General features: G+C 42.1%; 1 protein-coding gene across 1 annotated transcript; it reads left to right on the top strand.

The window, feature by feature from the left end:
- The first annotated feature begins 1,783 nt into the window (after window positions 1–1,783).
- lrrc75ba (leucine rich repeat containing 75Ba) lies at window positions 1,784–16,757 on the top strand. Its single transcript, XM_086313583.1, has 4 exons — window positions 1,784–2,506; window positions 5,260–5,388; window positions 6,370–6,482; window positions 14,400–16,757. The coding sequence occupies exons 1-4, from the start codon at window positions 2,225–2,227 to the stop codon at window positions 14,995–14,997; spliced, it is 1,122 nt and encodes a 373-aa protein (XP_086169709.1). The 5' UTR covers window positions 1,784–2,224; the 3' UTR covers window positions 14,998–16,757.
- The last annotated feature ends 30 nt before the right edge of the window (window positions 16,758–16,787 follow it).

The following is a 16,787-nucleotide window of genomic DNA, read 5'->3' as shown; positions in this document are numbered from 1 at the left end:
GGAAAAGAGAGAGACCACTAAGAAATGAAGGACATGCAGAGGGTTGGTGTGACAGAGGACGATGCTGGGGATAGGGCGTGATGGAGGCTAATGTTCACTGTGGTGATCTATAGGAGAAGAGGCCAGAAGAAGAAGAAATTGCTTATTATATATGAGTCATCATAATATAATTAGATGTGACAGTAGTAAACGGCCACAATAGAACATTACTATTGAGTCTACACGGATTCAACAGCAGAACAAAAGCTCAGTTTTGCCAACCCCAGAAAAATGGTTGCTACTCAGAGTCAGCATCCTAACCACTAAGCTGCTTGGGGGCAAGCAAATGACATCACTGTTTCACTGTTATCCTCTTGGGCTGCGTGATTTCTTTGCTATTTTGACCATGACCTGTTTTTTGTTTTTTTGTTTTTTTTTACTATTTCATTTGTCGTGCTACATCATGTTGATATCAATTAACCTGCAGTTCATAAACATCTTCAGGTAGAACAGTTATAGATTAACGTGCTTTGGCTTGTCAAGACAGAAAAGGACAACAAATACTGAATATTACAATAAGAGAATTCCCCATATTGTAGATAATGGGCTGATGCAAAGCTTAGAAGAGCTTTAAAATAGTAATAAAAATGTATGTATGTGTACTCATTAATTTGTCCCATTAGACCCTCTCTGCCTGTTAAATGTGAGTCTCTTTCAAACAGCGATAACCCTGCTGCCACTGTGAAGCTGCAATCACACAGGATATAATAAAGCTGACAGAGTAGTGCTCCCTGCGATATGTAAATCAAACAGAATCTGTGCACCTTAATCATCACCAGACCCCACCAAAAGTTGGCCACTGGGTTGAGAATCTTTTTTTTAATGTCCATTAACTGTTTCTAGGTGCAGATTTAATTCTCTTGTCACAAAAACTTTGCAAACCTGAAACAGGAAAGCAGCATTTAGAGCAAGCTGTTCAATTGGGTCGCTTTACCGGCATTGCTCCGAGAGTCAAGGATCTGACAAAACAAGTCAGTGCCGTGAGGATGCTGCATTAAATTAAGGGCACTGGTCAATCATAATTACAACCTCAGCTGGGCCGGTCCAGAGCCAGGGAAAATAATTATTAGACAACAGATCACAGCGCTGTGCTCTCCACTAAACAAGAGTGAGCCTGAATCATGAGAGCAAATAAGGTCAAGTCAGGCTCAAAGTCCTTAAAGCCACAATGATGGGAGCTGGGCTACAAATAGAATAGGTGTGAATGGGGGCTGAAATAACTGAGAGCTGTCTATTATGTCGCTGGCTGCACCTCAGGGGCCCCCCATTCACCGACCTCCGTGGAAATAAATAAAGAGAGATGGCAATGTGACAAAAAGACGAGATGTGGACATTTTTCAGTGAATTCTGTGATTTAGTGAAGCTGTGATTGATGCAAACAGGAGCTGACAGCTCATGCAAAGGCTGAACAACAACAAGACTGCCAAAAGAGAAATTTCAGATTTATACCGGGGCCCATGGCGAAGCACGTACTTGAGAATCTGGAGCTAAAAGACAAACTTTCAGGTCTTCTGGAAGATAAACCGAAGACCCCCCTAAGAGAAAAAAAAATCAAACTGAAAGTGGCACATTCAGAGCATTTTTAAAAAATCCCTTTCTTTCAACGATTCTTTTGCTTACATTGGTATCACGTGCTGAATATTCTTGTGATTTGATTCCCCTTTTTGCAGCTGCACAGGGAGGAGAGGGAGAGGGCTGAGGGGGGTTTATGGCTGGGAGGAGAGACGCGCAGCAGGCACCAGATGCTGCGATTGGTCGGACTCTCCACGTTGCACAAATCTAAACAGCAGCGTAAAAGCAGACACGACCGGAGGATGAAGCAGCCGGAGCATCATCATCATCATCTGAGCCTGGCGCACGTAGCGCACAGTGGCGGCGACGGAGGAGAAAAACAAAGCGAGATATACTAACGCGTGACGGGTGCACGAGGCAACGATGATCGTTTAGAGCGTTCTAGGATATTATGTGGCTCTGTACCGGATCCCCAGCCATCTGACAGCCAGTCGCAGAGCCAGACAACACGACGCTGTTGTTTTTTGTTTGTTTTTTCTCTACCATCCACTTAGGAGCATCTGCTGGAAACGGGCAACTGGAGCTCGTCATGGGATTGTCCTTTTGGTAGTGGTGCTGTCTGACTGTGTCAAAAAAAAGAGAAAGAAACAAGCCAACAAACAACAACAACACCATGGGCTCCAGACTGAGCAGGCAGAGCAGCTTGGACAACGAGAATTTCTCCAAAAGGCGACGCAAGCTCCTGAACAGCGCCGGAGAGAGCGAGAGGGGAGGTCGGGGCGGCGGGGACTTTCTGTTTGCGCTGATGCTCAAATCAGACAAACTGCCTGGAATGCTGCGAAGGACTAACCACAGCCCGTACATGAGGAGAGTGGCGTGGATCAAAGAGATCCAGAAGCTGCTCCGTGACCGCAGGATAGACCAGGCGACCGACGTGCTCAAATTACTGAGGAAGGTAAGGAAGAAACCTGCACAGGGCATGGTGAAGTCGGACGTTGTTTGCCAACAGCAGCGCTGCCCTAAAGCCTGCTGTGGTGTTGATGCGGGCATGCATTGTTTTCCCATCTCACAGAGAGCGGTGAGGGACTGTGTACGTGCGTGAATGAGTCTTTTGCATGCATATCCAAAATGTAGCGGTGGCACAGGTGCACTGTAGTGTTCTCCAGCATTTTCTGTAACGGCCTCTGACCTCTGACCTAAGCCCACATTATTCGTTCATTTCCCTTTGCGGTTACTACACGCGTGTGTGGGCTCACTCCTTTGGCCACTTCCTCCTGAAGCATTTGTTTTTTATGGAAAGTAGGCCACTGGCAGAGCACTGTACCTGTGACACAGTGTTTCATTGGCAGACACAGCACGTGACTCACCACTCTCTCTCACTGTGGCTAAACGTGCTCAGTGTTGACATTAGATTTGATAGGATTACCTACCCACCAAATGAGGAAATGTTCAAACTCCACACTGTGTCATCGCATTACCTCAAATTTGATTTTCTCCTGATGGTTCTGGATATTTCCTGAAATGCAGAGCACAAATAAATCTCCATCCCTGTCTGCATTTGTCCTTGTTTCCCTTCTCTTCTAAAGCCAGAGTTTCACCTTTTCCTTAGGCTGTTCTAATGTGCCCATTAGAGCGACCTAGCACCTCCATCACTCCCCACTCTTAATGTCTCTCTCTCTCACTGTAATGGCCTGTGCTCCAGCAGCAACAATGAGAGCCCTGAAGTCTTGTGTTCACCAATACAAAATATTATTCCACTTCAAAAGGTTTTATTAACTCTTACCTAAAGAAATGAAAATCTAGGCCACTGTCATTGCTTTCCTTATTTATTTATTTTTGTAAATATTCTAGTGTGTGTGTGCCTATAGTCATGTGAAGATTTGGTATTTTTGTCATTTTAAAATGAATTGAGGAAACTAAATCAATTACCTCTAAAATGCATCATCATCAAGCTAAGAACACACTCAGTGCGATGATTTGATGTAGTTTTTGCAAAATTAAGTAGGACGAGTTTTCTACACATGACCTCAAATGTCCTACACTCCACCATACAGGATCTTAATCAAAGGGCTTCTTTAAAGCCTCTTCTCGCCTGCTTTGGCAAATGTGTAAAACACGCATGAAAGGATATGTGGACACATCAAAGATACAGCAATATCCTAAGTGATCTCATTTGTTTGCTTGCCCTTAGGGCTTTCCTCTGTCTTTTAGCTGTCCGGTGTTAATTACTCTGAAGCCTTGACACAGGAGAGAGTGGAACCTCCTTAATCAAGCCAAGGAGATAAACTGGCCTGGCCAGGCTCCATGACAGCCACATCACAGGGGACGGGAGGCTCACTTTCCCCTAAATGAGCTCTACTTTTATTAAATGATCCTCACTTTATCTTTTTTTTTCTTGCAGAGTTTGCAGCAGATATTGACGAGATTCTGTTCTCAGAATTAGCTGCAGATTTAATTGGTGTGTAACAGCGAGCTCTGCCGCAGATAGGAAAGAGATCTGAGCTTCGTTGCAGATATGAGGACGGATCCAGGCTTGGTTTCACACTCGCACGTGACAGTTGATCAGGCATGAACACTGAAGGGAGATATTTTTACACCTTCTCTTTCTTAGAAGTCTTTCTTAGAAGAGCAAAAGCAGCTTCTCCCATGCTTTGGGTTCAGTCTGTGTTTACTGCCACCCTTGTTAAAAGGACTGCCAGGAATGTGGAGCTGCAAGCCTCCCACTCCAACTGTCTTTTACAATCAATGCAGATTGTGTTTAAGGAAGGAAAAAAAGCGGATGTGTCTGAATGTGTGTGCATGCGCGCAGGTGTGTGCGTACCGTATGTAGTGTCTCAAAGGCTTTCTTTTCTCATTAAACTTGCATGGGCTGCACAAGTGCTCGCCATCATAGATTGGTTCATTAGGACCTTGAGGATGGACATGTGGATGAAGGCGAGTTGGTATGGTTCAGCGCGCACAGCAGCACCGCTGACTGCTGCTTGTCTCATCACTCTCGAAAGGTCATCTGACATCTCCTCTTTTTAGTTGGTTTGATTTCTTTTTTTCACCGCAGATCCTCTCGGATTCATCATAACTGCGTGCAAGCTGCCGTGACAGCTGTCAGTTCTGACCTCTTTGCAGATGTATTTACGTGCAGCACAAATGAAATGTATTCAAACTCTAACATATTGAAGTGCCACGGCAAGAAGAGAATTATAAATGAGGAAAAATAGATGCATGTGCACTGAGATATTAAATGCATTTGAAAGTTATTGGGTTGAGTTGTTTTTTCCCCAAGTTTTAAACAACCAATGAAAGTAGAGCATGTAGAAATCAGAGGTTTGATCTGAGGTATTAACATGAGGTCAGAGAGAGTCAGGCATGGGTTGCTTTCTGCAAACAGTAAGCACTATGGTATGTCAAGATATGCCCTGTGGATAAGTGCCACCGAGGGGTGATATGTCCAAACACAGCCTCTCCCCAGTGACTCCCCCCCACTTACATTTCACTTTGCTACTGTAGATGAAAACGCAGCCTGTCTTCTTTAATGAATATTTAAAACAAAACGCTTCTTTTATCTTTCCATTAGGAGTCACGATGCCCTTGACACAGTAGGGACCTGTTTGTCGGACTAAATCAACATTCTTAGACCCCTAATTGTGTATTTCTGCAACTGCATCTTGCTGGGTTTGTGATTCTTTTTTGTTATCTTGTCTTCTCTGGTAGGATCTGGGTTTAGAAGGCACATCGCTCAACGACATCTTGTACAAAAACGCTGCCTTCCTCAATCTAGTGGATCCCATCTCACACGAGCTGCTGCTCAGTCTGGCTCGAGAGATGCAGTGTCCTAAGAAGGTCAGGTTTCTTTCCTTTTTTCTGTGTGTTTTTGTGTTTCCCTGACAAGCTTGGTGTTAGCACTCTGCAAAGGAAAGCTTTCTCCTAAGAACATTTCCCTTATGAATTCCGTTTGTGAATCGCTGTCTTCTTAAGAAAATCTCATCCGAGGATGTTATTGACATTCCTACAGACAGATGCTCGAAAGAAATTCCGCCGACACATGTTACTCTCGAGGAGCTAGAAATAGCTGCTCAGTAAGAATCCTGGAAAACCGCTTAATGCAGTTTGTTAAATTTTTCATACCTGAAACTCATAAAGCTGGAGTGACCTGACAGTGCCAGCAAGATTGAATAAATCAAAATAGCACCTTGAAACAGAATAAGGTTGAATTTTATGTACAGATGGGAATGTGTAATTCAGCCTGTCTGAAAAATCAAAGATGAAAACTGAATCATTATTATTATTTTTATTTTTATTATTATTATGATGATGATGATGATGATGATGATGATGATGATGATTATTATTATTATTATTATTATTATTATTATTATTATGTAGGCAGTGGTCACCAGGAGCCACAGCATGATTAATACATTGAAATTATCTGGGTTTATCAGTAGCTGCTGTATCTCACCTCTGCTTACTACTTCCTGTGTTTTGCTTCCCAGTGCATGCTGCATGTGATTAGATTTTCTTGCTCCAGCAAGTCAGTTAAATTGTGTTTTGTTCAGGAGTAGCTCAAGGCTTCAAGAATAATAATAAACCATTAATATTTCTGTTCAGGTGAAATATGGTGGAGCTACAGGTTGATGAGTGTAAAAAAAAAAAAAAAGAATCGAGGAAACTTGGCAGGATTTAAAACCTTGAGAGGTATAAAGAGCTGCAAAGAACTGTTTTTCTCTTTTACTTCCACGGGCAGAAAAAGCTGCTGCCTTAGTACTATTACTCTCATGCTCTGTGTTCCTTTATCAGCACTCTTTCTGTCCTCGTCTACAGGATGCAGACACCATAAAGTCTTCTGATAAGATTTGCAGACAGCTGATCTATCACCTGACCCCACACTCAAAGTGGTTGAGGCAGAGCATGTCCAGACGGAAATCCCAGGCCTGGTAAGCCCTTCTGTCCAGACATTCAGTCTGTAATAAGTCAGCCGCCGCACACACAACAGAGAACAGGGCTCGGCTCCATGTCGAGCAGTAGAGATTTTCATCTTTGTACCTGACACTGAAATACGACGGAGCTGGCCATGGGCTGACCTGATAGAAACGTTAAGAATAACCACAGCTGTCAATCATATCTGAGAGGACCGTGCGGTGGATTTGCATCGCTACTGGCGTTTCGCTCTTCAAAAGTGGCAGCAAACGTGTCATCTGTATGCCAAAAAAAGCTGGGAGGGTTGTGCTAAAATGTAATTGTAGCTATTTTCATGAAAAAGTGCATTGCTTTTGATGTGCAAATGATGAATAGAGAATTAGGTTGCACACAAATAACACAAACAAAATTTTTTGTGTCTAGGTGTTACTTGGTAATCCTATTCATGAACAGAAAAAGCCTATCATAATTGTTTCTCGTGTAATTGCTTATTCTACATCTGACTACACACTGCAAATAATGGATTAATTTTAAAGAGATGAAAACAATCTGAGGGCTGAAAACGAGACGATGTGAGCTCAGCGAGATCAGACGGGTTTATTGCGAGTCATTCAGAGGTGACACGCAAAAACTGGAAGAAAAGCTTATGTAGATCAGACATTTCACTGTTTAGCTGCACAGGCAGGGCTTTGTTGTCCTCACGGACATTTATTTCAGCTCGGAAGAGGAAAAAAACACGACTTTACTGAAACTGACAGCTTCTCTGAAAATGTGTGGAATCATACAGTCGCTAAATTCCGATAGCTCTTTTTCACTTAGTCTTGTTGTTGGCTTCATAAACCTGCAGTGAGACGGTGTGACACTGGCTGAGACAGCAGGAACAACATGAATCATTAAAACAAGAAATCCACCCTAAAACAGAATATTAATACAGCAGGTGTTGTGAGCTCTGACAGCTTCGCCTGCTGTTGTGTTCATGAACAAATACCTGTCAAGGCTAGACAGAGATGAGACAGGTCCAGTCTGCTGCTGACTGTGAAAAGGAAGTTCACCTCCCAAACTTAAGTTTTTGGAGATAGCCTACTTTTTCCAGTTAAGAGCTTAACTCGTCATTTTATTTCTGATTCAAATATTTATAAGGTCATTTAGAGTAACTTGCATTGCCTCTTGGGAACTCTGCTAGCAGTTTAGCTTAGCAATTAGCTTAGCCTGGAATAACTACTAAAATTAGGCACAAAGATTGACTTTGTTAGATATATTTAGGACATCTGCTAGCATCTGTGAAGCTCACAAAAATCAAACCATATAATTCATTTTTTCCTCTGAGATGTAAAGTAAATAGGAAAACATGTGTATTCCCCAAGTAAATTGCAACTGGTTGCTGGCTGTCGCTGGATAAGATCGGTTGTAAAGATGGTCATGTACCAAAACCCTTCATGTATCCAATCAATTTCCCATCAACTGTCAGGCACCACTCACCAGCAGGTCAGGGAATAAATATTTTTCCCCTCATTACTAGTGGTTGCTAAATTGTCACAATCCAGTCTCTAGGCCTTTGTGACCGGAAACAGTCACATATCTACAAAACGTTAGTAGCTATTTTGCTTTTGTTGAAAACTAAAAGGTGAAGATTTCTTATATAACTTAAAGCTTGTGAATATTTTTTTTACAGTAACTAAAGTATGTATTATACTGTGTGGCATAATTTTGTGCTTGTGTTGTAATTACTTGCCTTGTAGGTACAGAAAATATATATTATTACATTATTGTTGTGGCCAGAAGAAGAAAGTAGTGCTTTTAGGGAATGGCAGCTTTGAGTGACAACTGGGTGCTGTATCGTCGAGTTTCAGTCACACAAGAGAGTCGAATTTGGTTTGTCCAGTTCATTGAGTACAGATACAGTCAATTATATGTGCCATGCTATCCAAGCCGACTAGTCATCGTTGGCTATAAACTGTAAAAAGAACCAACCCCACCACCCCCTCAAAAACGAATTTAGCCAAGGTTTAGCCAATACAAAAACATTGGCTAAACCTGCATTCTTTCTAAAGGTCAGCAGGAGGCGACTCCTCTTGTTACTAAAAGAAGTCCACACTCAAAAAAAAAGAAATTGGATGGTTGTTACATGTACTAAATAATTTCATGTTTCTATGGTGAACGTAATTAAATCATGTAGCATCTGCATGAAATTCAGCAACTTAATTTGTTCTTTTTTTGTTTTTGTTTTTTTTTATTAATTTCACCTGTTGAGAATGAAAAAAGAAAACAAGCAGAAGAAAACGAGAGCAAAAGAATAAACAACATCACGATGATATATGGGAATATAACAGTAAATACTAAATATTAAACATTATTGTGCAGCACGTAAGATTGACAGCGCACAGTGTGCTTTGAGGTAGGACTTAATTTGTTCTTGTTGAGATGACATGATAATCTAGTAAGAGTGGTTAGTTGTTAGTTGATCACAAGATCACATTAGATCTCAAACTGCAGGAAAATCGCTGGAGTTTTAAGAGCCAGACAACTATACCCACACCATGTATGTGCTATCGCTATTTATTGTGGTTTAACCTGTCAAGGACAAAAACGTACGGAGAATTCTGTATCAAGCCTTGTAATCATAGCTTTCCTAGTTTTGTTAAGCCTGGCTTGACAGTTTTGTGGCGTGATGGTTAGTGCTGTTGCCTCACAGCAAGAAGGGCCTGGGTTCAAATCCACATCTGGCTGGTTTGCAGTGTGTTATTAGAGTTAGGTTAATTGGTGATTCTAAGTTACCCATGAATGTAAGAGCAAATGGTTGTTTGTCTCTATGAAATCATCAACCCCCATATTGGTTCATTAAGCAAGACTAGCAGTAATTGCCTTGATTAACAAAGTAGTTGTTCAAACAACAAGATTTCATTGTGTTTTCCTAAAGTTTTTAACTTGTGTAGAATAAATTAAAACAAATTTCACTCTACATACTTATTTAAATCACTTCAAGTAATTCCAAGTATACTACGTTGATCCAACGTAATCTGATTACATTAAACCACCAAATGCCAAATGTGTTGGTTTGACATGGTCAAAAATGGGTTATTGTACTTGGTTAAGTCACGTGGAAAAAGGTGCCATGATTAAATTGTGTTCATTCAACAACTGATTTTTTTTTAGTGCAGCTGTAGAGATGTCTAAGGAAAAATTACCTTTTGACTCCCTGGTTCTTACTAGTTATAAGTCTTCTTGATTATAATTATAATCTAATGTTCATCATGTAAATCATGTTCCACATTAGAGTCAAAAAGAAGGTTAAAGCAGGATATGTGTGATTATTAAGTTGCTAGCCTATACTGTAACTATCCAGTGTCTCTTGGCTTCTCATTCAAATCTGCCGCTTGCTTACATCTGATTTTAAACACACAGATGACGTAGGCGAAAACCCTCGGCTTTTTCACAGTAGCTATGTCCATCTTTCATATACAGTCTGTGGCTTAAGCTGGCAGCTCTAAATGGCCTGCATTTGTATAGCGCTTTTCTAGTCCCTAAGGACCCCAAAGCGCTTCACACTACATTCAGTCATTCACCCATTCACACACACATTCACACTACAATATCACTCTCTTGTCCGAAGTCGAGTGCTAAACCTAAGGCAACAGAAACCAGTAGGAGACAAACTTATTACTATGTCCATCTTTTATAAACAGTCTATCAACTTTGAGTGTAATAAAACATTAGAACCGTGTTTTTTGTCAATAATTAAACAAAAACATCATATTTTGTTTTTAAAAAAGTGAACTTCAGAGGTGCAGCTAGGCCGCTGCTTGTGTTCTTGGCTGTAACTTTATAACTATCACACAACCATAAGAGCATTTTTGTAGAAATTCCAAGTCTATCCTTTGTCAAATAAGGTTTTATTGGTCTACATTTACAGAGCAAATAAACCAAAGAAAGTGTGTCACAAATACAAATTTAGAGTGGATTTATATTCCCTTTCTCTTCCATCTTTGTTCAGCTGCAGACAGCCTGGCTCCTCTGTGCAAGAAATAAAATTTTTAAAAAAAGCAACAAATCCATTTCTGTGGGGTTTCTCTCCACTCAGAGGAAACAGAAACAGCTCAGTCCTTTTTAATGCCACGGGACTGTTCATCCCTTCATTATCTAGCATTAGTGCGGCACACGCAGTCCTCTAAGTACTGTACACACTTGTGTGACTGAAATGCCACACTGAATTAATATCTGAAACTCAGTAATCCCATTAATCTCAATCTAATCTAATTCGTTTATTTAGGATTGGCTAGAAAACTTTCCTTGGTTTTTTTTTCCAAGTGCAATGAAAAAAAATGGGCTTGATGGATGCAGTGACCCAGATACGCTACTGAAGTGCTCTCACCTTAAGGCTAAATTCATGTCAGTATAAAATTTGCAGACACTTTTTGTGACCTTTTCTCTTTTTTGACTTTTACAGAAGTGTTTTTCTTTCCCATAAGCTTTACGTGACTTAATAATTTGCTTTTGTTTTCTCACCTAACACTCAGAAACAGAATAACCTGAACTATCATATAGTTTTTAGGCTTAATCTGTGTTGTATGGTCATTAAAGGATCCTCAAAAGCACCACAAGTTCCCTCAAGTACTTGCTTGGGGCTTGTATGGACGGGTGTCAGCCAAGTCTATAGGGATGTTAGGTAGGCAGTATATGTCAAAATAATGTCCACATAAACGCCAGGATCCAGCATTTTACAGCAGTCCATTACACTGCAACAAGCTATTCAGAGTTATCCACTTTCCCTGTCAGTGGCTTTAATGTTGCGGCTGATTGGTGCATGGGAGGGAACTGCCTTTAGCGATACGGATTGTGAAGTGTGAGGTTGAATACCCTGCAGCATGAAGGACAATGCAGTGCTGAGAGGGATTATGTGCGTGTGATTTCTATCTGTAGTGCACGCCGACCTCATCTGTACGTCTTTATGATGAGCGTGCAGTGGAAAATATACGTGACATCAGGGAGCAGGTGTGACGAGACTGCTCATCTCGTGCAGATGGGCTTTACCCACCAGAGGACTGAGATGAATAATAGAGAAAAGTTTGAACGTAAATGACTCGACAAAAAAGACAAAATGGCGTGAGTAATGCAATAACAGCCCAGAGGGGAGATGAGGAGGAAACTGAACTGCATGTTTAGAAAAAACTGTTTCTTAATTTAAAAAAATATATATATACAATCTCACTTCTACTCAGCAAGCTTTAGAATGAATATTTACTTTATTAAATCCCAACAGCGATTTGATTTGTGCTTACTGAATTAGAACGCGGCCTCGTTGGATTAAATCGCTGACACTTGGAGACTGATGAGCCACACGTAGAGACAAGCGGTGCACTCTTGGTGGGAATACTTAATATATGGCACCACAATGTAAAATTAATTGATTTCTTAACTATGTAAAGGGTGTTTATTAGGTTGCTTGTTTGTAAATATGCATTGTTATTAAAGGCTGATGTCATTACTGTAAGTCCTTACTGGATTCAGTGTATAATTATTATTTCTTTGGGCATCTACTTAGCCACAGATATCCAGCATCATACCTCTGCACTGTTTCTTAATTTAAACTGAGCCCTGATATTCATGTTCTTGGATGTAAAATTCACAAGAAAAACCATCTACTCAAAGTTATCAGTAGCGCTCATGTTTTGTGGTATCAGATCTTGACGCAGGATGTAAGAAGCTTCCAGTGTGTATGCCTCAGACATACTTTTTTTGTGCAGACTGGGCTCAAAAGCCTGTCTGAAAAGGAAGGAGCTGCGTGATCAAAACCTATTCACACCTGGAGCGAAGCCTCTGCCACGGCCATTAGGACCTTTGTGCCTCTGGTTAAAATGAGGTTTCTGTCATGTAAAAAAGGATGCGAGAGACAGAAGAGAGAGAAAGAACTCTGGCTCACAAGAGTCTGATAGAAGTGCAGCATGCTTGGCATATTTCTTGTCCTCTGCACCTGATTAAAACTTCTTTTTAAATCCTGGTGATATCTGCAGATTTTGGGGGGGTTTTCACGAGTTATTTGATCATCAGCCCATCACCTGCTTTTAAAAAAAAGGAGCTGTGCATGCTGCTGAGGGCACATCCATTTTCAGCACCACAAAAAAACCCCACTTGGGTGCATAACAAGTGACAGGTGCATGTCACAGTAAGTCGCAAGGGCGCTGGGAATGCTTTAATTCACTCTGACACCAAATCAGCTTGGAGGCCACTTCAGTAACAGCTCAAGTTAAACACACTGCCTCCTCTAGGGCTGGGGTGAGGAGGTGAGTGAGGAGTCGGGCGCTTGTAAATGTAAGGGACTGCAAACAAAGGGGCAAAGGAGCGTGCAAGTAATTCAGAAATGTTTTCGGCACGAATGCTAGCTGCAGAAAGGGATCATAATATCGCCTATATTTAGATTCAGCTTCAAATCGTGCTTTCATTATGCAATGTCCTGAAAGGATTTCGAAGATATTCCAGGGGTTATACCGAGTATGCACTGAAACAGATAGAAATCCTGGGCAGAAAAGTAATCATTTAAAGCTTCCCTGATTGAATTTCAACTCAGAAATCCCCTTTAAAGACAGAAAAATCAGGCAGAGGGACTGAACTTTTCAAACATGCTATAATCCTGTTAAAGCATCTGCTGAGCTTAAACAATGTTTGTCTGCCTTGTTTATAGCAGGTGTTGTAAAGTCACTGTAGTCAGATCAGTGTATGTTCATGTGAGCAAATTAAACCAATCTGCCAACAATTAATGTCTGTCAGTATCAGAGTTAATGCACTCATTTCTATGCCACCAAACTCACTGCAGTTTTCCACTGCGCTCAGTCGACCTTTATGAAAGTCCTCATACATAAGGTGCTTTGAGAAACCTGGCTGGCAGGTGTACATCTACATGTTGCTGCATGAACCACTGATCCACAGATACAGTACTGAGTAATGCTGACAAGCCACAGTCAGAAGCCAAAAACAAGATTGATATCAAGTTTTCCTTTATGAGCTCATGATCGTTTATCTGTGACATTATTCATCACCTGCTAAATGTTTTTGGCTACTTCAAACTCACATTGCATGTTCTTCCCTCTCAAAGAGGCTTGTCAAAAGCTGCTGTCTACAACAAACAAACAAAAAAGCACTTTTCTGTAATAGAATCACAGTTATTATGATACAGGTTACTTAATGGGTGAGATCATATTTAGCTTGTAATTTATTAAGTGTTAGCTATTTGCATGAATAGTCATTCTGACGTGATAATTTATTAATGGCGAGCAGTGTGAATTAATGACGCATTATTCATTGCTGCATTCCTGCGGCATATGTTTTGTGGCCTAATCATGATGTGTTACAGACATTCATACACAACATGTCAGCCACGGCTCATGAGAAGATTCTGTTATGTGTAGCAAACTGGGGACGTTTTGTGTGATTCCATACTCCTTTGCTCAATTGCACCAAAATCTGTTATCAGGTGGCACGTCGCTGACCAACAAAAGAAAAGAGGCAAAGTCATGTCTTTCTTTAGCCTCCCCATAACTGAAATGGCCAGATTTATTCAGATTAGTTCCTCCAAAGCACTTCATAATTTATCTCTGCAGGGGGAAACGGTTGTGACCTTGCACTATAAGGAGCCCCGTGCTTCTGGCCCACATAGCTTTAAGCTCAAGCTGCTGGTTCGCTCGGATGTTTTGACTCTTCTGTTTACACTAGCAAATCCCCATGCTGGAGTCTCTGTACCAGCCTTCCGCTCAAGCTGGACCAGTTACCCCCCTCCTTTATACAGCTCAGGAAACACAGCATAAAACTACTGCTTTGTTTTTTTCATCAATCGGGGAATCATTCAAAGATCATTTCATCCTCCAGCCAAAAGCAATTTCTGTCTGTGTATGTGCAAGAGACATCTAAGTAATACCACTCTCTTCTCTTCATATTCCCAACAGTCTCAAGACAACCCTACAGAAAAAAATGTCCAGCGACTCCGTCGACTTGTCTGGTATTCCCCTCTCGACCCGGGACGTCCGTCAAGTCGCCTTCTACCTCCAAAACAACAGAGACAGTGTGGTGGCTGTAGACATCAGCTTCACCGAACTTGTTGACGAAAATTTGAGGTTTCTCTTGCCTTTCCTCGCCTCGCTGCCCAAACTCAGCACCTTAGCCCTCAATGGCAACCGCCTCACCCTGGCTATACTCAAAGACCTCACCGAAATGCTCAAAGACCCCAAGAAATTCGCCAGCCTGGCCTGGATCGACCTAGGGAACAACATGGACATTTTCACCATGCCTCAGCCTCTGCTAGTCGCATTGCGCCGGCGCTGCAGCCTAAAGAGCAGCCTGCCGACGATCTACGAGTACACCGAGGGTCAGCCCTACTCCTACCACCTGGAGACATCCATTGAAGAGCCCAGCCACTATGAGGAGGACGAGGAGGAAGATGAAGATGATGAGGATGATGTGGGGGACAAATTTGAGCTGGAGCCCTGGGGGTTAGGGGAGAAGCAGCTCTCCAAAGACTTTACCCTTCACTACTGTGAGAGGTGATGGGGTCATTTTGTCTCCGAGGTTCTTTCAACTGTGGTTGAAACGTCGTCCCACAGCACTCCGCTACTTCCTTCGCCTTCTTGCCCTCACACCACGAGCCCAGTTACCCCTCAAGACATGAGGGAGACCAGTGCCCACATTGTGAACTTCTTGTCCCAACACAGCTACCAAGCTATTCCTAACCATCTCTGAGTTAACCCACACAAGATAGTGACAATGAAGCGACAGCCGCAGCGGCCATGACTTACCGTGTTGGTGGATGGTGCTCTTGGGAACGAGGTGCGGTTTCATTGGAGGGGGGGCCGGAAGGATTAACAAACCAGTGCTCTCGCTCTTTCTCGCTTGCTGTCTCTCTTTCTCTCTGTCTCTCTTTCTCTCTGTGACAGTGGCAGCTGAGAAGCCAATCTTGAGGAGGTTTGAGATCAGTTGCTCAGATGGAGGAGCAGCATCCCGGCGGTAGCTGAAGAGGAACTCGAGCCAGTTTGGAAACAGTGGGTCCCTCCGGGTTTCTCTACCAGGACTGAGTCTATCTCTGGCAGGCAGGGCCTAGCTCCACATTGTGTGTTCTCTGTTAATCTCTCAACAAAAGCTATGACACAAGTTCAACAGACTATACAGCCGACGACCCATCACGTGACGCCCGGCAAAACTGCTAGGTCGACTTTTTGCGTTTTCCCCCCCTTTCCAAATGTCCACTTGTGAATACCCACGCACACCCTTGTGTAGTTGTAAATGAGGACACAAAACATGGCTCTGTTGTGTTTCCACAGGCTATTTTTGTGCACTTTTCGGTGAACAAAGCAATCTTAGAAGACAACAGGTAGGACCAAACAATGGATAGCGGTCACTGATTGCTTTTGTACTCGCCCGAATGCTCTTATTCCCTTCTCTGTGTGATTATTGAGATGTTGTGCTCATCCCCACTGTGTGTTTCAGTGCATTTGTGACACCACAGCCAGCTGTTCATGCGGGCCACTAAGTCAGAGCAGTGTCCAAGCTGCCCTTTCCTACTGCTGTGTGTCTCTACAGATATGTTGTCGTTCCCATTTATTGATGCTGTACTTTAGTGGTCCTGTGTTTTCTAATCAGACGCAGCCATGACTGTTATCTATTGGTTCTAGTCTGCTTGTAGTAGCACATGATGTTTAAGTTAGACTGACCGAAACACTGCGATGCACTTTAAGGCAGTTTGATTTTTTTTTATATATTTCAGTTTCACCATAGCATAGCCTCTGTGTACATCGATTATAAGCAGTGAAGCAGAGAGCTGAAAGTATACCTGCAGACGGGGAAATGACGGCTCCTGATTGTTGAAGCAATCATTAAAAAATCATCACTAGATATATAATAAATGTTTGCTGTGTGTTATATGTGTGTATCCGTAATTTGTCCGATTGTTGCTGTAATGATTTGTGTTATTGTTTCGGTGTTTTGTCACTTGTCCAACTCAGTAGTTACAATAACGACTATGAAACTGAGCCCTGCGACCCGCTGTTAGCTTGAACAATAGAGCAAAAAGGGAAGCGGCCGATGGGACGACGCAATAAAACAGAAAATAGATCAGTGAATGTAGTTCACAGTCAGAGCGGACACCTCTTTCCATGTCGAATGTTTACTGAGAGTGATGGAGAAGGCTGTCCACCTGGTTTGTAGTTTGTTTTCATGTGTCAATGTCAAACTCTTCCTTGTTGTAGCCTTTGTGTATCTGTCTCATGCCCAACACTGACTGCCAATAAATGAACCAATTCAAACTAAGAGCAGATGTCGGGTTTTATTTTAACAGTCAAAGT

This window comes from Aulonocara sp. 'chitande type north' Nkhata Bay, linkage group LG12, assembly GCF_057382095.1.
Source record: "Aulonocara sp. 'chitande type north' Nkhata Bay isolate Kocher_YH1m ecotype deep benthic linkage group LG12, A_spYH_male_GT1.1, whole genome shotgun sequence".
Lineage (NCBI taxonomy): Eukaryota > Metazoa > Chordata > Actinopteri > Cichliformes > Cichlidae > Aulonocara > Aulonocara sp. 'chitande type north' Nkhata Bay.
This window is presented reverse-complemented; position numbering and strand designations above follow the sequence as displayed.

Bases quoted from the DNA above. Each gene is read 5' to 3' on its own strand.
- lrrc75ba (XM_086313583.1), top strand. From the start codon at position 2,225: ATGGGCTCCAGACTGAGCAGGCAGAGCAGCTTGGACAACGAGAATTTC. The intron at 2,507-5,259 runs GTAAGGAAGAAA...CTTCTCTGGTAG, and splicing joins TGCTCAAATTACTGAGGAAG to GATCTGGGTTTAGAAGGCAC. The intron at 5,389-6,369 runs GTCAGGTTTCTT...CCTCGTCTACAG, and splicing joins AGATGCAGTGTCCTAAGAAG to GATGCAGACACCATAAAGTC.